The 20,912-nt window shown below is 42.2% G+C and overlaps 5 protein-coding genes across 5 annotated transcripts; all 5 read right to left on the reverse strand.

The window, feature by feature from the left end:
* Nucleotides 1-1,962: 1,962 nt before the first annotated feature.
* Nucleotides 1,963-4,356, reverse strand: LOC120061903 (protocadherin beta-16-like). Its single transcript, XM_039011681.1, has 2 exons — nt 4,028-4,356; nt 1,963-2,746 (listed from the first exon to the last, which is right to left on the reverse strand). The coding sequence occupies exons 1-2, from the start codon at nt 4,354-4,356 to the stop codon at nt 1,963-1,965; spliced, it is 1,113 nt and encodes a 370-aa protein (XP_038867609.1).
* An 881-nt stretch (nt 4,357-5,237) lies between these two features.
* LOC120061904 (protocadherin beta-16-like) lies at nt 5,238-7,652 on the reverse strand. The gene has a single exon (XM_039011682.1). The coding sequence runs from the start codon at nt 7,650-7,652 to the stop codon at nt 5,238-5,240; it is 2,415 nt and encodes an 804-aa protein (XP_038867610.1).
* Nucleotides 7,653-8,289: 637 nt separating this feature from the next.
* On the reverse strand, nt 8,290-10,759 carry LOC120061905 (protocadherin beta-16-like). Its single transcript, XM_039011683.1, has 3 exons — nt 10,416-10,759; nt 8,366-9,134; nt 8,290-8,301 (listed from the first exon to the last, which is right to left on the reverse strand). The coding sequence occupies exons 1-3, from the start codon at nt 10,757-10,759 to the stop codon at nt 8,290-8,292; spliced, it is 1,125 nt and encodes a 374-aa protein (XP_038867611.1).
* Nucleotides 10,760-13,136: 2,377 nt separating this feature from the next.
* LOC120061906 (protocadherin beta-5-like) lies at nt 13,137-15,533 on the reverse strand. Its single transcript, XM_039011684.1, has 2 exons — nt 15,236-15,533; nt 13,137-13,948 (listed from the first exon to the last, which is right to left on the reverse strand). Exons 1-2 carry the CDS (start codon nt 15,531-15,533, stop codon nt 13,137-13,139), a joined length of 1,110 nt encoding a protein of 369 aa, XP_038867612.1.
* Nucleotides 15,534-15,819: 286 nt separating this feature from the next.
* LOC120061907 (protocadherin gamma-A3-like) lies at nt 15,820-20,900 on the reverse strand. The gene is made up of 3 exons (XM_039011685.1): nt 20,528-20,900; nt 18,471-19,240; nt 15,820-15,864 (listed from the first exon to the last, which is right to left on the reverse strand). The coding sequence occupies exons 1-3, from the start codon at nt 20,898-20,900 to the stop codon at nt 15,820-15,822; spliced, it is 1,188 nt and encodes a 395-aa protein (XP_038867613.1).
* Between the last annotated feature and the right edge of the window lie 12 nt (nt 20,901-20,912).

Here is a 20,912-nt window from a genome sequence, read left to right on the forward strand (position 1 = left end):
ACCAACAGCGTCCCTCTGAGTTCAATCTACTGAACAACAGATACTTCAAAAATAACACATTCCAACATATTTGGGAAGGTGTGAATCTCCATGGAATAAAGCATAGCACTATCAAGCTTCACCCAACCCAGTAATGTAGGCAATTGAATCACATATGACCTTTCTATACATCTGCCCTGGCCGACTCAGTAAGTAGAGCTCTTGGGGGGGTTAAAGAAAAAGAAAAACACAAAGATATTGATTATGCCACGTATTCCAAACTGTATCAGATATGCGTGTGTCCTGTTTTTGACTATTCAGCAGGAATGTAGGGTGCTAAGAGGTATCTCAAAAACGAACATGTCCATAACAGAGCAGTGCGTTATTTTGTAGGTACCCACAATGTTTGCATCTATACTGGCAATAACTGGGGACATGCGCTGGGAACCCTATGAGATGAGATGGAAGGCGTGTATGGTGAGACTTTGGAATAGACCGTTGGATATACCAATTGCCAGAATAGTCAGCAAAGTTTTTCCAATGGGATCTCTCCAAAAGGGGAGCATGGGCAACTGAAATGTCTGACATTTTCCAACAGTCTGACTGTGAACAGTTGTACGAAAACCGAATTAAGTGAGACATAGACGCTGTTAAAAAAAAACTGATTACGCAATATGAAAAGAAATGAGTGGAGGAGATTAATCATAAACCCAAGTTGAAAACCTTTTGTTTGATTAAGGGTGAATTCGTGTGTGAGAGATATATTATGAACAACCTACATATAAGCAAGAGATCGCTATGTGCCCATGTAAGATCAGGGACATTGCCCCTGCGTAGTGAAACAGGTAAGATCAGGGATATTGCCCCTGCGTAGTGAAACAGGTAAGATCAGGGACATTGCCCCTGCGTAGTGAAACAGGTAAGATCAGGGATATTGCCCCTGCTTAGTGAAACAGGTAAGATCAGGGATATTGCCCCTGCGTAGTGAAACAGGTAAGATCAGGGATATTGCCCCTGCGTAGTGAAACAGGTAAGATCAGGGATATTGCCCCTGCGTAGTGAAACAGGTCGGTATAATGGTGAAATGGAAGAGAAAAGACTATGACCTCGAAAAAATAGAGAATGAAATTCATTTGATCCTCTACGGACCTTTCTACCACAATATATGCTTGTCTTTATTGCAGAAAGCCCACCAGATAAACCCTGAAATGATGTGGCTGAGCCATGAGGAAAAACTGACATGTTTTTTTGTCCATTGTGTATTTCTGTTTGCGGATTTTTTTAGATAAAGCCTGGAATAAAAGGATAATGGCGACCTACAATTCAATTAAACAAATAAGTAGCTCCTTTATAGCAAATGGCACGTATGTATATAAATTCTGTATAGACCTGTCTCACACTTGAATCATCTCTTGGTGCCAATCACAGTGCATTATTGTAATGTTTGTGTCAAAGGGTTGCAAACTGGCGATTTGACACGAAAATAAAATGTAATTCATTAATTCATATAAGACAATGTATTTAGGATAAATGTAAACCATGATACAAGAAGTAACTGAAGAAGAAAGGTCAAACAAAATACACCTTGCGTGAAGCTAATCATCGAGACCGAAAGCAACTTTCTGCAACTATAAGCAGCAGTATGGCATTACTGTGCATTACGTAGGCTACTAAAAATGTGTATATATACATATGAATACAATTTATAGTACAGAAAACGTTTGCCTCTTCTTTACAAAGATTAGGCAATATCCCAGTATAATTCACTCTTTACAATGTTAAAGGGTCTATTGAAATAGAGCCGCTTTGCAGAGCAGCGCTGACCACGAATGTGGTGCTGAAATGGCCACATAACAGTTAAACGAAGAGCATTTCTGACCATGGAAACAGAGTCGATGTAGAAACCGTTAAAATAAAACATTAAAAACATAAACTAATTTACACAATAGTCAAACATTTTTGATTTAGGGGAAGGATAATGACTCAATTATAACAGACCTCTACTGGGGAGTCTGGTTCATCCAGGATGTTCTGTTCACTCTGCATCCGCTGCATCGTCCCTGTAGAACTGGGGTCCATTATCAGTACGTTCTGACTACAGGGTCTGACGAACTTACAGTCACTCTTTCTGGAGTCAGTCGTCCTGCACACCTCGTAATTGTACACGTGCTGTAGAGTTCCTGTCCCCAAAGTGTCTGCGTAACGCGGTGGATAATACGGAATAACCGGGAGATTGGAATGATAGAGGACGCGAGACTGTCTCCATCTGTATATTTTCACTGACATAATAACCACTAAACATGTGATGAACAGAAATGAGACTACAGCCAAAGCCAAGACTAAGTAAAAAGTCAGGTTGTCATTGTACTCCTTGTCATACGTAAAGTCAGTGAACTCCGAGAGCACTTCAGGGAAGCTGTCCGCCACCGCTACGTTAACATTGACTGTAGCTGAACGAGAGGGCTGCCCGTTGTCCCCCACTACAACAGTGAGCCTTTGTTTCACAGCATCTTTATCATTGACTTGACGTATAGTTCTTATTTCTCCATTCTGTAAGCCCACTTCAAACAGCGCCCTGTCTGTCGCTTTCTGCAGTTTATACGAGAGCCAGGCATTCTGTCCAGAGTCCACATCAACAGCCACCACTTTAGTGACAAGATAGTCCACATCTGCTGAACGAGGCACCATTTCAGCCACCAGAGAGCTGCTAGTCTGGACTGGGTACAGAACCTGAGGCGCGTTGTCGTTCTGGTCCTGGATCATTATTTTCACAGTCACATTGCTACTGAGTGGAGGAGAGCCTCCATCTTGCGCTTTTACACGGAACTGGAAATCCTTGATCTGCTCGTAGTCAAAAGAGCGCACTGAATGGACGACTCCACTATCAGCACTAACGGACACATATGATGAGACGGGCACTCCGTTAACCGAGGACTCCTCCAGTATGTAAGAAACACGGGCATTCTGGTTCCAGTCAGCGTCTCTGGCTTTCACTGTGAATATAGAGAGGCCCGGTGTGTTGTTTTCTAAAATGTAGGCCTCATATGAGCTCCTCTCAAAGACAGGCGCGTTGTCATTCACATCTGATATCTGTAAGGTGAGAGTGACGCTGCTGGAGAGCGAGGGCACTCCCTCATCAGAGCATGTCACACTGATGTTATACTCAGAGGCTCTCTCTCGGTCCAAGTCACTATCAGTTACTAATGTAAAGAAATTATTCGCGGTAGGTTTCATCAAAAAGGGTATGTTTTCATTTATGGCGCATTGCACCATGCCGTTTTCATCCGAGTCTGGGTCTTGAATATTAATCATTGTTACGACTGTACCGGGTTTGGCATCTTCGGATATGACGTTTGATTTAGACATTAAATTAATAGCTGGTACGTTATCATTTATATCAGTTACCTCAATAATAAGTTTACAATTATCTGCCAGACCACCCTGATCTCTAGCTTCAATATCAATCTGATAATGTTTCGTTTTTTCATAATCCATAAACCCAACTAAATTCACTACACCGCTGTCTTTATTAACTTCAAACAGATGAGCTGCTCCAGATTTTGGAATGGAATACGTAATTCTCCCATTAGAACCTTCATCGCTGTCCGATGCGCTTACTGTGGTTAAAACGGTTCCTTTTGGAGCAACTTCGGATATACTAGCCTTATACTCAACCTGAGCACATACAGGCGCATTATCATTGATGTCTAGTACAGTGATGATTATCTGCATTGTTCCTGATAGCCGAGGCTCTCCTCCATCTACAGCTGTTAATATCAGAAATATCTGCTCCTGTTTCTCTCGGTCTAGAGGCTTCTGTAAAACCATCTCTACATTTTTAACACCATCTGATCGACTTTGTGATTTTAGGCTGAAATGATCAGTTGGTTTAAGTGAGTAGCTTTGAAGGCCATTAACGCCAACATCGTGATCAACTGCTCTATCCAAGACGATTCTGGCTCCTGCTATGGCGGACTCACTAATTTCACATTTCATTTCACTCCTTTCAAAAATAGGAGGATTATCATTGGTATCAGTTATCTCAATGGTAACAGTATAAAATTCCATCGGGTTCTCTAGAATAATCTGAAAATGTAAAGCGCAAGGTGTCGTCTGTCCGCAGAGTGCTTCACGGTCTATTCTCTCTTTGATAAGGAGAACTCCCCTTTCTTTGTTCAGCTCGATGTATTCTGCGCTGTCTCCAGTATAAATACGAGCTTTACCTGATTTCAGTCTTTTGATATCTAAACCCAAATCCTGCGCTATGTTACCGACTAAAGAGCCTTTCGCCATTTCCTCGGGAATGGAGTAACTGACCTGCCCGTGCACTGAACTGAGAGAGAGGACCGAGACAAACAACAGTACTTGCCGTGTCATTGTTCTGTCAGACATTTTCCGCGGCACCATGGAACAACAAATACCATATAATCCGTAAGAAATATGAAATATTCCGTTAGATGTAAATCGAGAAAATAACACACTTTTCTGCCAATAATCCGTATCTCTGGAACAAAATAATCTCAGCTCGGTGTCTCGGTGCTTAGTGTTCTCTGGACCCCGGAATGTGCGCTCTGCATGCGGCTCTTTCTCTCTCTAATATATCGAGATGATGGGGGAGGTACTGCTGCAAATATGCTCTAAAACTGCAACACACTGACCAACAGCGTCCCTCTGAGTTCAATCTACTGAACAACAGATACACTTTAAAAAAGGAAACAATGTCCAACATACAGTATCTGGGAAGGTGTGAATACGCATGGAATAAAGCACAGTGCTGTAACGCTTTACCCATCTCACGTATCAACACATCTGGGGCAATGTATTGAGGAGAATTGTAAATCAAGATGCCAGAAATATGTGGACAACAAAAGTGAAACAAAATACACCTTGCATGAAGAAACAGGCTACATCTAACAGAAAACACGTTTCAGCAGTCTAAAACCAGCAGTGTGGCATAACGTGCATTGCACTAATATGAACGTATGAATCAAATTCTTAAATAAAGCGTTTCTCATCTTTACAAACGTTAGGCAATATCCAACACCATTTACTCTGTACTATGTTGCAGAGTCAATTGAAATACAGCCTCTTTGCAAACACCGCTTTCCATGACCATGGTGCTGAATTGACAGTTTAGTGGAATGAGGATAATTTCTGACCATGGAATGTTCCCAGGTATACAAACTGGATTTAAAACACGTAGCACCACACGATTATGCACATTTACGAAAAAAAGGCTTTAGGGTAAAGATAATGGTTTAAAGGTAACAGACCTCTAGTGGGGAGTCTGGTTCATCCAGGATGTTCTTTTCGCTCTGCATCCGCTGCATCGTCCCTGTAGAACTGGGGTCCTTTATCAGTACGTTCTGACTACAGGGTCTGACGAACTTACAGTCACTCTTTCTGGAGTCAGTCGTCCTGCACACCTCGTAATTGTACACGTGCTGTAGAGTTCCTGTCCCCAAAGTGTCTGCGTAACGCGGTGGATAATACGGAATAACCGGGAGATTGGAATGATAGAGGGTGCGAGACTGTCTCCATCTGTATATTTTCACTGATATAATAACCACTAAACATGTGATGAACAGAAATGAAACTACAGCCAAAGCCAAGACTAAGTAAAAAGTCAGGTTGTCATTGTAGTCCTTGTCGTGCGTAAAGTCAGTGAACTCCGAGATCACTTCAGGGAAGCTGTCCGCCACCGCCACGTTAACATTGACTGTAGCTGATCGAGAGGGCTGTCCGTTGTCCCCCACTACAACAGTGAGCCTTTGTTTCACAGCATCTTTATCATTGACTTGACGTATAGTTCTTATTTCTCCATTCTGTAAGCCCACTTCAAACAGCGCCCTGTCTGTCGCTTTCTGCAGTTTATACGAGAGCCAGGCATTCTGTCCAGAGTCCACATCAACAGCCACCACTTTAGTGACAAGATAGCCCACATCTGCTGAACGAGGCACCATTTCAGCCACCAGAGAGCTGCTAGTCTGGACTGGGTACAGAACCTGAGGCGCGTTGTCATTCTGGTCCTGGATCATTATTTTCACAGTCACATTGCTACTGAGAGGAGGAGAGCCTCCATCTTGCGCTTTTACACGGAACTGGAAATCCCTGATCTGCTCGTAGTCAAAAGAGCGCACTGAATGGACGACTCCACTATCAGCACTAACGGACACATATGATGAGACGGGCACTCCGTTAACCGAGGACTCCTCCAGTATGTAAGAAACACGGGCATTCTGGTTCCAGTCAGCGTCTCTGGCTTTCACTGTGAATATAGAGAGGCCCGGTGTGTTGTTTTCTATAATGTAGGCCTCATATGAGCTCCTCTCAAAGAGAGGCGCGTTGTCATTCACATCTGATATCTGTAAGGTGAGAGTGACGCTGCTGGAGAGCGAGGGCACTCCCTCATCAGAGCACGTCACACTGATGTTATATTCAGGGGCTCTCTCTCGGTCCAAGTCACTGTCTGTTACTATAGTAAAGAAAGTATTCGATGTTAATTTCATCGCAAAAGGAATGTTTTCATTTATGGAGCACTGCACTCTGCCATTATCACCAGAGTCTGGGTCTTGTACATTAATTATGGTTACCACTGTTCCAGGTTCAGCATTTTCAGATATTGCAGTTGTTTTCGACATAATGTTAATAGATGGTTTATTGTCATTTGTATCAACTACTTCAACATTTATTTTACAAGAATCAGTCAGACCTCCGTCATCACTAGCTTGTACATGTATTTCATAATGTCGAGCTTTTTCATAGTCTATGTGTCCTGATAAAACCACAATACCACTGTCTTCGTTTATTTCAAATATTTCTGGAACATCATCTAGAGTATTGGTAATTGAATATGATATTCTACCATTAAAACCGTCATCGGCATCACTGGCGCTAACGGTACTCAAAACGGTGCCTTTTGGAGCATTCTCGGTAATGGTTGCCTTGTACATTTCTTGCGTAAAAACAGGCGCGTTGTCGTTGGCGTCTAGCACGGTTATTTCTATCTGCATTGTCCCGGACAGCGGCGGGTCGCCGCCATCCATAGCTGTCAGAGTTAAAAAAAGATGCTCTTGTTTTTCTCTATCTAGAGGTTTCTGTAGCACCATCTCCACCTTTTTGCTTCCGTCTGGTTGATTTTGCAACTTCAGAAGAAAATTATCGGTTGGTTTCAACAAATAACTTTGTAGGCCATTTACACCAACATCAAGATCCATCGCCCTTTCCAACACAAATTTTGCTCCGACCATTGCCGATTCACTAATTCTAAATTTCATCTCATTCTTCTTAAAGCTTGGTGCATTATCATTTATATCATGGATTTCGACTGTAACACTGTAGAATTCAATCGGGTCTTCCAGAGTAATCTGTAGATGAACAGCGCAAGGCGTCGTCTGTCCGCAGAGTGCTTCACGGTCTATTCTCTCTTTGATGAGGAGAACTCCCCTTTCTTTATTCAGCTCGATGTACTCTGCGCTGTCTCCAGTGTAAATACGAGCTTTACCTGATTTCAGTCTTTTGATATCTAAACCCAAATCCTGCGCTATGTTACCAACTAAAGAGCCTTTCGCCATTTCCTCGGGAATGGAGTAACTGACCTGCCCGTGCACTGAACTGAGAGAGAGAGCCGAGATAAACAACAGTACTTGCCGTGTCATTGTTCTGTCAGACATTTTCCCTTCAAGATGAAACAACAAGCGTCTTATAATCCGTTATGAAGTCAGTAATATTCCATTCGTTTACAGTTCAAAACATCAAAGGAAAATGATTCAACAATCCATAATTCTCGAAAAAAAGAAACGTGTCTCGATGTTTCCGTTCTAAGTGTTCTCTGTAACCCGGACTGTAATCTCTACACGAGGCTCTCTCTTTAATATACCGAGATGATGGGGGAGGTAGTGCTGCAAATCTGCTCTAATACTACAACACACTAACCAACAGCGTCCCTCAGAGTTCAATCTACTGAACAACAAATATTATTTAAAATAAATCTAACATATTTGGGAATGTTCGAATCTCCAACGGACGAAGCAGAGTACTATAACGTTATATCAACACACATAAGCTAATTCATTGAATGACAAATATAAACTAATATGTCAATGAGATGTGGACAACAAGTACTAACGAAAGACAGGTTGACTGAAACTCCTTAGAGGAAATTACTGGCTACAGATTGTAAAACAGCCTCATTGCAAAGGTCCGCTTTCCACGATCATGGTTCTGAAATGGCCACATCACTGGAATGAAGAGGATTTCTGAGCATGGTAAATTCCCAGGTATGCAGACTCGATATCGAAGAGTTAAAAATCACATGATGGTCTTAAAAAAATACACAAGAAAAACATTGTTTTAGGGACAAAATAATAGTTAAAATATAACAGACCTCTGCTGGGGAGTCTGGTTCATCCAGGATGTTATTTTCACTCTGCATCCGCTGCATCGTCCCTGTAGAACTGGGGTCCATTATCAGAACGTTCTGACTACAGGGTCTGACGAACTTACAGTCACTCTTTCTGGAGTCAGTCGTCCTGCACACCTCGTAATTGTACACGTGCTGTAGAGTTCCTGTCCCCAAAGTGTCTGCGTAGCGCGGTGGATAATACGGAATAACCGGGAGATTGGAATGATAAAGGACGCGAGACTGTCTCCATCTGTATATTTTCACTGATATAATAACAACTAAACATGTGATGAACAGAAATGAGACTACAGCCAAAGCCAAGACTAAGTAAAAAGTCAGGTTGTCATTGTACTCCTTGTCGTGCGTAAAGTCAGTGAACTCCGAGAGCACTTCAGGGAAGCTGTCCGCCACCGCTACGTTAACATTGACTGTAGCTGAACGAGAGGGCTGCCCGTTGTCCTCCACTACAACAGTGAGCCTTTGTTTCACAGCATCTTTATCATTGACTTGACGTATAGTTCTTATTTCTCCATTCTGTAAGCCCACTTCAAACAGCGCCCTGTCTGTCGCTTTCTGCAGTTTATACGAGAGCCAGGCATTCTGTCCAGAGTCCACATCAACAGCCACCACTTTAGTGACAAGATAGTCCACATCTGCTGAACGAGGCACCATTTCAGCCACCAGAGAGCTGCTAGTCTGGACTGGGTACAGAACCTGAGGCGCGTTGTCATTCTGGTCCTGGATCATTATTTTCACAGTCACATTGCTACTGAGTGGAGGAGAGCCTCCATCTTGCGCTTTTACACGGAACTGGAAATCCCTGATCTGCTCGTAGTCAAAAGAGCGCACTGAATGGACGACTCCACTATCAGCACTAACGGACACATATGATGAGACGGGCACTCCGTTAACCGAGGAGTCCTCGAGTATGTAAGAAACACGGGCATTCTGGTTCCAGTCAGCGTCTCTGGCTTTCACTGTGAATATAGAGAGGCCCGGTGTGTTGTTTTCTATAATGTAGGCCTCATATGAGCTCCTCTCAAAGACAGGCGCGTTGTCATTCACATCTGATATCTGTAAGGTGAGAGTGACGCTGCTGGAGAGCGAGGGCACTCCCTCATCAGAGCACGTCACACTGATGTTATATTCAGAGGCTCTCTCTCGGTCCAAGTCACTGTCTGTTACTACAGTAAAGAAATTATTCGATGTTGATTTGATTGAAAACGGGATGTTTTCGTCAATAGAGCACTGCACTCTGCCATTATCACCAGAATCTGGGTCTTGAATATTCATCATTGTTACGACCGTACCAGGTTGAGCGTCCTCAGATATGGCACTCGTCTTTGACATGATATTGATTGATGGTTTGTTGTCATTTGTATCTATAACCTCAATAATTAATTTACACGCGTCAGAGTGACCTCCCTGATCTGTAGCCTGAACGTCTATCTCATAATGTTTACGTTTTTCATAGTCTATATGTCCATTTAATTTTACCACACCGTAAACATTATCAATTTCAAATAGATGGGATGCTCCCGATTTTGGAATAGAATACGTAATTCTTCCGTTCGAACCTTGATCGGCATCAGTTGCACTGATTGTTGTTAAAACGGTGCCTTTTGATACGTTCTCTGATACACTAGCTTTATACTCTGCCTGAGAACATACGGGCGCATTATCATTGGCGTCTAGTACAGTGATGAGTATCTGCATTGTTCCTGATAGCTGAGGCTCTCCTCCATCTACAGCTGTCAACAACAGAGATATCTGCTCCTGTTTCTCTCGGTCTAGAGGTTTCTGTAAAACCATCTCTACATTTTTAACACCATCTGAACGAGTTAATGTTTTCAATACGAAATTATCAGTGGGTTTCAGTGAGTAGCTCTGAAGGCCATTGACGCCAACGTCGTCATCAACTGCTCTTTCCAATACAAATTTAGCTCCGGTTAGCGCTGATTCACTAATTTCATATTTAATTTCACTCCTCTCAAAAATAGGTGAATTGTCATTGACATCGGTTATCTCAACTGTAGCTGTATAAAATTCCATCGGGTTCTCCAGAATAATCTGAAAATGTAAAGCGCAAGGCGTTGTCTGTCCGCAGAGTGCTTCACGGTCTATTCTCTCTTTGATGAGGAGAACTCCCCTTTCTTTATTCAGATCGATGTATTCTGCGCTGTCTCCAGTATAAATACGAGCTTTACCTGATTTCAGTCTTTTGATATCTAAACCTAAATCCTGCGCTATGTTACCGACTAAAGAGCCTTTCGCCATTTCCTCGGGAATGGAGTAACTGACCTGCCCGTGCACTGAACTGAGAGAGAGGACCGAGATAAACAACAGTACTTGCCGTGTCATTGTTCTGTCCGACATTTTCCCTCAACATGAAACAACAAGCACCATATAATCCGTTATGAAAATAGTATTATTATTTAAATTTTGAATCCAGAAAATAACACCATGTTCGGCCAATAATCCGTTTATCAGGAACAAAAGAAGCTCAACTCGGGTCTCGGTGCTTAGTGTTCTCTGTAACCCGGACTGTGTTCTCTGCTTGCGGCTCTTTCTCTCTCTAATATACCGAGATGATGGGGGAGGTACTGCTGCAAAACTGCTCCAAAACGGCAAGACATTGACCAACAGCGTCCCTCTGAGTTTAATGGATTGAACTACAGACAATATACTTGAATAAAAAGACAGAAAAACGCTCCAGTAGTGTTGGAAATGTCAGGGTCGATATACTGAAGAAAATAATTCTTGTAAAGTAACCGTATACTATATCAACATATAATCTAGCTCAATGTATGTAAGCAAAATATAAGCAATGATGTCAGGTAGTTGTGGCCAAGGAATGTCTGAACCCGGCCGAAACTTTGCATTACACTACAGGCTAATAGTGACAGAAGGACACTTCCTGCAAGCAAACAAATTATTCATGGAATAAATGTGCATTAAATACACACAATCCATTGTCAAGCTTGATCATCATGAGGATGTATCTTCTTTACCATTCACGACGTTAAACAGCTACAATGGAATTCACACTATATAGTGCAAAGCGCTGCTGTCAAATGACCGTGATGCTTAAAGTACAATAAGAATGGACTGAAGAGCTTTTCTGACAGGGAGGTAGGCTACACTTGAACAACGCATTTTCAACATACAGGACCAGTAAAAAGCTTGGACACACCTACTCATTCGAGGGTTTTTCTATATTTTTACTATTTTCTACATTGTAGATTAATAGTTTAGACATCAAAACCATAAAATAACACATATTGAATAATGTACTAACCAGAAAAGTGTTAAACAAATCAAAATATATTGCATATTTGAGATTCTTCAAAGTAGCTACCCTTTGCCTTGACAGCTTTGCACACTCTTGGCATTCTCTCAACCAGTTTCGTGATGTAGCCACCTGGAATGCATTTCAATTAACAGGTGTGCCTTGTTAAAAGTTAATTTGTGGGAATTTATTTCCTTCTTAATGCGTTTGAACCAATCAGTTGTGTTGTGACAAGGTAGGGGTGGTATACAGAAGATAGCCCCTATTTGATAAAAGTCCATATTATGGCAAAAACAGCTGAAATAAGCAAAGAGAAATGACAGTCCGTCAATACTTTAAGACATGAAAGTCAGTCAATCCGGAAAATTTCAAGAACCCTGTAAGTTTCTTCAAGTGCAATCACAAAAACCATCAAGCTCTATGATGAAACTGGATCTCATGAGGACCACCACAGGAAAGGAAGACCCAGAGTTACCTCTGCTGCAGAGGATAAGTTCATTAGAGTTACCAGCCTCAGAAATTGCAGCCCAAATAAATGCTTCAGAGTTCAAGCAACGGACACATCTCAACATTACTGTTCAGAGGCGACTGCGTGAATCAGGCCGTCATGGTCGAATTGCTGCAAAGAAACCACAACTTAAAAGTCACCAATAAAAAGAAGAGACTTGATTGGGCCAAGAAACAGGAGAAATGGACATTAGACCGGTGGAAATCTGTCATTTGGTCTGATGAGTCCAAATTTGAGATTGTTGCTTCCAACCATTGGGGCTTTGTGAGATGCGGAGTAGGTGAACATATGATCTCCGCATGTGTGGTTCCCACCGTGAAGCATGGAGGAGGTGGTGTGAGTGTCCTTTGCTGGTGACACTGTCAGTCATTAATTTAGAATTCAAAGCACACTTAACCTGCATGGCTACCACAGCATTCTGCAGCGATACGCCATCCCCTCTGGTTTGCACTTAGCGGGACTATCATTTGTTTTTTAACAGGACAGTGACCCAACACACATCCAGGCTGTGTAGGGGTTATTTGACCAAGAAGGAGAGTGATGGAGTGCTGCATCAGATGACCTGGCCTCCACATTCACCCGATGTCAAATCAATTGAGATGGTTTGGGATGAGTTGGAGCACAGAGTGAAGGAAAAGCAGCCAACAAGTGCTCAGCGTGTGCGAAGTCCTTCAAGACTGTTGGAAAAGCATTCCAGGTGAAGCTGGTTGAGAGAATGCCAAGCGTGTGCAAAGATGACATCCAGGCAAAGGGTGGCTACTTTGAAGAATTAAATATATTTTGATTTGTTTAACACTTTTTTGGTTCCTACATGATTCCATATGTGTTATTTCATAGTATTGATGTCTTCAATATTATTCTACAAATGTAGAAAAGAGTAAAAAATAAAAACCCTTGAATGAGTAGGTGTGTTCAAACTTTGGACTGGTACTGTATAAATAGAAATAGATGACATTTTAGGAGTACAAAATTAAGAATAAAATATCACAGACCTCTAATGTCGAGTCTGGTTCATCCAGGATGTTATTTTCACTCTGCATCCGCTGCATCGTCCCTGTAGAACTGGGGTCCATTATCAGAACGTTCTGACTACAGGGTCTGACGAACTTACAGTCACTCTTTCTGGAGTCAGTCGTCCTGCACACCTCGTAATTGTACACGTGCTGTAGAGTTCCTGTCCCCAAAGTGTCTGCGTAACGCGGTGGATAATACGGAATAACAGGGAGATTGGAATGATAGAAGACGCGAGACTGTCTCCATCTGTATATTTTCACTGATATAATAACCACTAAACATGTGATGAACAGAAATGAGACTACAGCCAAAGCCAAGACTAAGTAAAAAGTCAGGTTGTCATTGTACTCCTTGTCGTGCGTAAAGTCAGTGAACTCCGAGAGCACTTCAGGGAAGCTGTCCGCCACCGCCACGTTAACATTGACTGTAGCTGAACGAGAGGGCTGCCCGTTGTCCTCCACTACAACAGTGAGCCTTTGTTTCACAGCATCTTTATCATTGACTTGACGTATAGTTCTTATTTCTCCATTCTGTAAACCCACTTCAAACAGCGCTCTGTCTGTCGCTTTCTGCAGTTTATACGAGAGCCAGGCATTCTGTCCAGAGTCCACATCAACAGCCACCACTTTAGTGACAAGATAGCCCACATCTGCTGAACGAGGCACCATTTCAGCCACCAGAGAGCTGCTAGTCTGGACTGGGTACAGAACCTGAGGCGCGTTGTCATTCTGGTCCTGGATCATTATTTTCACAGTCACATTGCTACTGAGTGGAGGAGAGCCTCCATCTTGCGCTTTTACACGGAACTGGAAATCCTTGATCTGCTCGTAGTCAAAAGAGCGCACTGAATGGACGACTCCACTATCAGCACTAACGGACACATATGATGAGACGGGCACTCCGTTAACCGAGGACTCCTCCAGTATGTAAGAAACACGGGCATTCTGGTTCCAGTCAGCGTCTCTGGCTTTCACTGTGAATATAGAGAGGCCCGGTGTGTTGTTTTCTATAATGTAGGCCTCATATGAGCTCCTCTCAAAGACAGGCGCGTTGTCATTCACATCTGATATCTGTAAGGTGAGAGTGACGCTGCTGGAGAGCGAGGGCACTCCCTCATCAGAGCACATCACAATTATGTTATATTCAAATGCTCCCTCTCGATCCAAGTCACTGTCTGTTACTAGACTATAGAAGCCATTAGATGTCGATTTAATGGTAAAGGGTATATTTTCAGATAAAACACAGTCCACCACGCCGTTATTATCAGAGTCTGGGTCGTGGACGCTCATTACAGCTATGACTGTCTGAGAAGGGGAATTTTCTGGTATTGATTTAGAAGTTGACATCAAATCAATTAATGGTTTATTGTCGTTAACGTCGATAATTTCGACTATCAGTTTACTGGAATCTGTAAGACCCCCTTGATCTTTCGCTTTCACGTCTATTTGATAATGTTTTGCGGTTTCATAGTCGACCTCATTAATCAAATGCACTTCGCCATTAATCTCATCTATTTCAAATAGGTCCAAAATACCAATTGTGCTGCTTGATATAGAATATGTGACTAAACCATTTGATCCATTATCTATGTCGGTGGCACTAACTGTAGTTAACAAAGTGCCGTTCTTCGAATTTTCGATTAAACTGGCCTTATATATTGCCTGCGTAAAAACCGGAGCATTGTCGTTAGCATCTAGCACAGTGACGTGAATCTGCACTGTTCCAGACATCTGAGGGTCTCCTCCATCAAGGGCAGTTAACACTAAAGACATCTGCTCCTGTTTCTCTCGATCTAAAGGCTTCTGTAAAACCATCTCTACCTTTTTGATTCCATCAGCCTGACCTTGTAGTTTTAAAACAAAATTATCGGTTGGATTAAGCGAATAGGTTTGGAGTCCATTTAATCCGATATCAGAATCAAAAGCTCTCTCCAAGACGAATTTTGCCCCCGTGATAGCGGACTCGCTTATCTCAAATCTCATATCGTGCATTTGAAAAACTGGAGCATTATCATTGATATCGGTAATCTCAATAGTAACCCGATAAAATTCTATTGGGTTCTCCATAATTATCTGAAAATGCAATGCGCAAGGCGTCGTCTGTCTGCACAACGCCTCACGGTCTATTCTCTCTTTGACAAGGAGGACTCCCCGTTCTTTATTCAGCTCGATATATTCCGCACTGTTCCCAACGTGTATGCGAGCATTGCCAGATTTCAGTCTTTTGATATCTAACCCCAAATCCTGCGCTATGTTACCGACTAAAGAGCCTTTCGCCATTTCCTCGGGAATGGAGTAACTGACCTGCCCGTGTACTGAACTGAGGGAGAGGACCGACATAAACAACAGTACTTGCCGTGTCATTGTTCTGTCAGTCATGTTTTCTTCACCATGTAACAACAAGTACGTTATAATCATCCGTAAACAACTCAGGAAGATTCCATTCGTTTCCAGTTAAAAACATCAAAGGTAAAATACTTAAAATGGGTAATTCCGGAACAAAAGAATCCCAGCTCCGTGTCTCTGTGCTTAGTGTTCTCTGTAACCCGGACTGTGTTTTCTGCTTGCGGCTCTTTCTCTCTCTAATATACCGAGATGATGGGGGAGGTACTGCTGCAAATCCGCTCTAAAACTGCAACACACTGACCAACAGCGTCCCTCTGAGTTCAATCTACTGAACAACAGATAAACTTAAAAAAGAAACACGTTCCAATATATTTGGGAAGGTTTGCGTCTTCAAGAACAGACCTATCGTGCTTTACCCAAAACAGTTCACAAAGGAAACACCAAGTCTTTTTTTATTAGAAAAGAGAACAAATATATTAGGTCTTGGCGATCGGCTCTGCTCCTTCAGGGTAGCTCACAGCCAGAGCAACGCGTCAATTTAACATGAGAAAACTACAGGCACTGAGCATGGTATGCTATACCAACATCCCCACTGAACACAAACAGAGCCAAACAGGTGGAGGCTGGGGTGGTGGTGGGAAATCAGTAAACAGCAAGCATAGCGAATAACAGATAGTTACAGCAGCAGCGGCAGCAGCAGCAAAGACACCAGCGCATAGCTTGCGCGCGTCATCCAGCATCGAGGATGCGTGCGCAGAACTGGTCAACTGAAATAGACTACCATGTTAAGTAGAGTGTGAATCCACGTGGTGCAATCTCAGCTGATGCGATGAGCTGATGCCAGCACTCGGGTTTCCCTTCTCAACCGGATTCGCTTTATTCATGCAGGCTGTTTCAAAACATCTAGGCCAATGTGTGAAGGCCTGATGTAAAACATGATGCCAGAAGCACGTTGACTATAAATCTCATTCAAAATACATGTAGCAAAAAGCTATAGATTGTGACAGAAAGCAACTTTTGCTAATTTAAACCCAGCATTATGGTATTTATATATAGTCCTTCAGAAAGTATTCACACCCCCTGACTTTTTCCAAATGTTGTTATGTTACAGCCTGAATTAAAAATTGATTAAATGTATATTTTTTTACTGGCCTACACACACAATACCCCATAATGTCAAAGTGAAATTATGTTTTTAGAAATAATTTATAAATTAATAAAAAAAATCTAAAGCTGAAATGTCTTGAGTCAATAAGTATTCAAACCCTTTGTTATGGCAAGCCTAAATTAATTCAGGATGAAACATTTTCTTAGAAAGTCACATAATAAGTTGCATGGACCCCTTCCTTATGTGTGCAATATTCTCGATTAACATGATTTCTTAATGACCACCTCATCTCTGTACTCCACACATACAATTATATGTAAGGTCCCTTTGTCGAGCAGTGAATTTCAAACACAGATTCAATCACAAAGACCAGGAAGGTTTTCCAATGCCTCTCAAAGAAGGGGGCCTATTGGTAGATGGGGGGGGGGAGCCGATATTGAATACCTCTTAGAGCATGGTGATGTTATTAATTACACTTTGGATGGTGTATCAATACACCCAGTCACTACAAAGATACAGGCGTCCTTCCTAACTCAGTTGCCGGAGAGGAGGGTAACCGCTCAGGGATTTCACAATGAGGCCAATGGCGACATTATAACAGTTACAGAGTTTAACGGCTGTGATAGGAGGACACCGAGATGGATCACCAACATAGTAGTTATTCCACAATACTAACCTAATTGACAGAGTGAAAAGAAGGAAGCCTGTACAGAATTAAAATATTCGAAAATATGCATCCTGTGTGCAACAAGTAAAATTGAAAAAAAATGTGCCAAAGAATTTAACTTTATGTACTGAATACAAAGCGTTATGTTTGGGGCAAATCCTTTCACAACACATCACTGAGTACCACACCGCATCATGTTATGGGTATGCTTGTCATCGGCAAGGACTAGGAGTGTTTTAGGATAAAAAATAAATGGAATAGAGCAAAGCACAGCCATAATCCTAGAGTAAAACCTGGTTCAGTTTGTTTTCCAAAATACACTGGGAGATAAATTCACCTTTCAGCAGGACAATAACCTAAAATACAAGGCCAAATATACACTGAAGTTGCTTACCAAGATGACATTGAATATTCCTGAGTGGCCTAGTTACAGTTTTGACTTAAATCAGCTTGAAAATCTATGGCAAGACTTGAAAATGGCTGTCTAGCAACGATAAACATCCAACTTCACATCACTTTAATAATTTTTAAAGATTAATGTACAAATATTATACAATCCAGGTGTGCTCTTAGAGACTTAACCAGAAAGACTTACAGCTGTAACCACTGCCAAAACTGATTCTAAAATGTATTGACTCAGGAGAGCGAATGCCTATGTACATTAGCCATTTCTGTATTTCATTATCAATACATTTGCAAACACTTATAAAACATGTTTTCACTTTGTCATTATGGGGTATTGTGTGTAAATGGTGAGAGAGAAATACAAATGTAATCCATTTAGGATTCAGGCTGTACCACAACAAAATGTGGAATAAGTCAAGGGGTATGAAAACTTTTTTAAGAGACTGTTAATTACTGTTAGAGAAAATGTTTGCCTAATTTTTACTACTGTAAAGGCTATGTGCAGAACAATTCAAACTTTACTATGGTACGTGGTTCATTCAAATACAGCCTCTTTGCTGCAACCAACACAGCACCGCTGTCCATGACCGTGGTGCTGAAACACCTACTAATCAATAGAAAGAAATACTACTTCTGACCATGGAAAGTTCCCTGGTATACATTGTGGATTTCAAACAGTTAAAGTGCAAGATGAATTTACAAATACAACTGAAAAAAATATAGTTTTGGGGAAAAAATTATGATAACAGACCTCTAGTGTGGAGTCTGGTTCATCCAGGATGTTCTGTTCACTCTGCATCCGCTGCATCGTCCCTGTAGAACTGGGGTCCAGTACGTTCTGACTACAGGGTCTGACGAACTTACAGTCACTCTTTCTGGAGTCAGTCGTCCTGCACACCTCGTAATTGTACACGTGCTGTAGAGTTCCTGTCCCCAAAGTATCTGCGTAACGCGGTGGATAATATGGAATAACCGGAAGATTGGAATGATAGAGGACGCGAGACTGTCTCCATCTGTATATTTTCACTGATATAATAACCACTAAACATGTGATGAACAAAAATGAGACTACAGCCAAAGCCAAGACTAAGTAAAAAGTCAGGTTGTCATTGTACTCCTTGTCGTGCGTAAAGTCAGTGAACTCCGAGATCACTTCAGGGAAGCTGTCCGCCACCGCCACGTTAACATTGACTGTAGCTGAACGAGAGGGCTGCCCGTTGTCCTCCACTACAACAGTGAGCCTTTGTTTCACAGCATCTTTATCAGTTACTTGACGTATAGTTCTTATTTCTCCATTCTGTAAGCCCACTTCAAACAGCGCCCGGTTTGTCGCTTTCTGCAGTTTATACGAGAGCCAGGCATTCTGTCCAGAGTCCACATCAACAGCCACCACTTTAGTGACAAGATAGCCCACATCTGCTGAACGAGGCACCATTTCAGCCACCAGAGAGCTGCTAGTCTGGACTGGGTACAGAACCTGAGGCGCGTTGTCGTTCTGATCTTGGATGAAGATGGTGACAGTAGCATTACTACTGAGTTGAGGAGAGCCTCCATCTTGCGCCTTAACCACGAGTGTAAGCTGCTTGATTTGTTCATAATCAAAGGAACGAACCGCATGTAAAACTCCAGTTTCAGAGTTAATAGATATATAAGTAGAGACTGGAGTTCCACTGATCTGCGTGTCCTCCAAGAGGTACGAGATTCTAGCGTTCTGATTCCAGTCCGAGTCCCGCGCGCTGACAGTAAATATGGACATTCCAGGAGAGTTATTCTCTGTGACGTAAGCAGAGTATACGCGCTGGTGAAACAATGGGGCGTTGTCATTTACGTCAGAGATTCTAAGGTGTAATGTCCTGGTGCTAGAGAGTGGAGGCGAACCAGAATCTGTCGCTGTTATGGTGATGTTGTATTCTGGTGTCGTTTCTCTGTCTAAAGCTACGTCTGAGATCAAATTATAATAACTACTTAACGACGACTGCATTTTAAATGGAAGGTTAGTATTTATAGAGCATGTAATCTGTCCGTTTCTCTCTGAATCAGCATCTTTAACATTTATTATAGCAATAGTGGTGCCAGGAGGAGCATCTTCAGACACAGGGCTGGAGAAGGACATGACGTTTATAACTGGTGCGTTGTCATTAACATCAACAACTTCAATGACAACTTCACTTGAGTCAGTTAAACCACCTTGATCCTTCACCTCTACCCTGATTTCAAATTTCTTATCTTTCTCATAATCTATTTCCCCCGCAACTGATATAGTGCCTGTTGTTTCGTCAATTCTGAATTTTGCAGCTAAATGTTTTTTGAGGTTGGAGAAGGAATACGCAACAATACCGTTTGATCCACTGTCTGCGTCGCTGCCATTTATTGTTGTGATATAGGTCCCTTTTGAAGCGTTTTCCATCACAGTAGCCCTGTACACTGACTGGTTAAACACAGGCGCATTGTCATTGACATCTAGGACAGTGATCTCTATATTTACTGTGCCAGATCTCTGCGGGTTTCCACCGTCTACAGCGATTAGCTTTAAAGAGAGACGAGGATACTCCTCTCTGTCTAACGGTTTCTGAAGAACCATTTCAGCATATTTACTACCGTCCGGTTTCGCGTGTTGTTTTAAAACATAATTATCATTCGTGGTTAAGAAGTAATTCTGCAGGGCGTTTAACCCTACATCAGGATCCTCGGCACTAGCCAACGTAAAACGGGAGCCTAAGGTAGCGGACTCGCTAATTTCAAATTGTATATCTCTCTTTGAAAAAGCAGGGGCATGGTCATTTACATCTATAATTTCTACAGTCACGCGGTGTAGCTCCATTGGATGTTCTAGAATGATTTCGAAGCTGAAGCTACACGGTGTGACGTCGCCACAAAGCTCCTCTCGGTCTATTCTCTCACTCACGACTAGAATCCCTTTGTCTGTCTGTAGCTCTGTGTACTGAATGCTTTCTCCTGTCACGATACGGGCCCGACCCGCTCGGAGCCTTTTCAGATCTAACCCCAGGTCTTGAGCTACGTTACCGATAAGAGAACCTTTCTTCATCTCCTCCGGAATGGAATACCGTATTTGGCCACTGACAATATGACAGAATGACAGGAGAAAAATAAATACTTGCCACCGCAGTCCACCTAAACGCCATTTTACGCATATAGGTTGAAGGAATCGTTCAGAAGCCATATCCAAGAATAC

Source organism: Salvelinus namaycush, chromosome 17 (genome assembly GCF_016432855.1).
Source record: "Salvelinus namaycush isolate Seneca chromosome 17, SaNama_1.0, whole genome shotgun sequence".
In the NCBI taxonomy this organism is placed as follows: Eukaryota; Metazoa; Chordata; class Actinopteri; order Salmoniformes; family Salmonidae; genus Salvelinus; species Salvelinus namaycush.

What these genes read in the sequence shown, in the direction of transcription:
- LOC120061903 (XM_039011681.1), bottom strand. Translation starts at nt 4,356, where the DNA reads ATGACACGGCAAGTACTGTTGTTTGTCTCGGTCCTCTCTCTCAGTTCA. An exon ending in ATGGAATTTTATACTGTTAC is followed by an intron (nt 2,747 to 4,027) that starts CATTGAGATAAC and finishes TGTGACTGTGAA; the next exon opens with AATAATGATCCAGGACCAGA.
- LOC120061904 (XM_039011682.1), bottom strand. Translation starts at nt 7,652, where the DNA reads ATGTCTGACAGAACAATGACACGGCAAGTACTGTTGTTTATCTCGGCT.
- LOC120061905 (XM_039011683.1), bottom strand. Translation starts at nt 10,759, where the DNA reads ATGTCGGACAGAACAATGACACGGCAAGTACTGTTGTTTATCTCGGTC. An exon ending in ATGGAATTTTATACAGCTAC is followed by an intron (nt 9,135 to 10,415) that starts AGTTGAGATAAC and finishes TGTGACTGTGAA; the next exon opens with AATAATGATCCAGGACCAGA.
- LOC120061906 (XM_039011684.1), bottom strand. Translation starts at nt 15,533, where the DNA reads ATGTCGGTCCTCTCCCTCAGTTCAGTACACGGGCAGGTCAGTTACTCC. An exon ending in GAACCCAATAGAATTTTATC is followed by an intron (nt 13,949 to 15,235) that starts GGGTTACTATTG and finishes GTAGCAATGTGA; the next exon opens with CTGTGAAAATAATGATCCAG.
- LOC120061907 (XM_039011685.1), bottom strand. Translation starts at nt 20,900, where the DNA reads ATGGCTTCTGAACGATTCCTTCAACCTATATGCGTAAAATGGCGTTTA. An exon ending in ACATCCAATGGAGCTACACC is followed by an intron (nt 19,241 to 20,527) that starts GCGTGACTGTAG and finishes GTAGTAATGCTA; the next exon opens with CTGTCACCATCTTCATCCAA. An exon ending in AACCAGACTCCACACTAGAG is followed by an intron (nt 15,865 to 18,470) that starts GTCTGTTATCAT and finishes GTTGTTCAGTAG; the next exon opens with ATTGAACTCAGAGGGACGCT.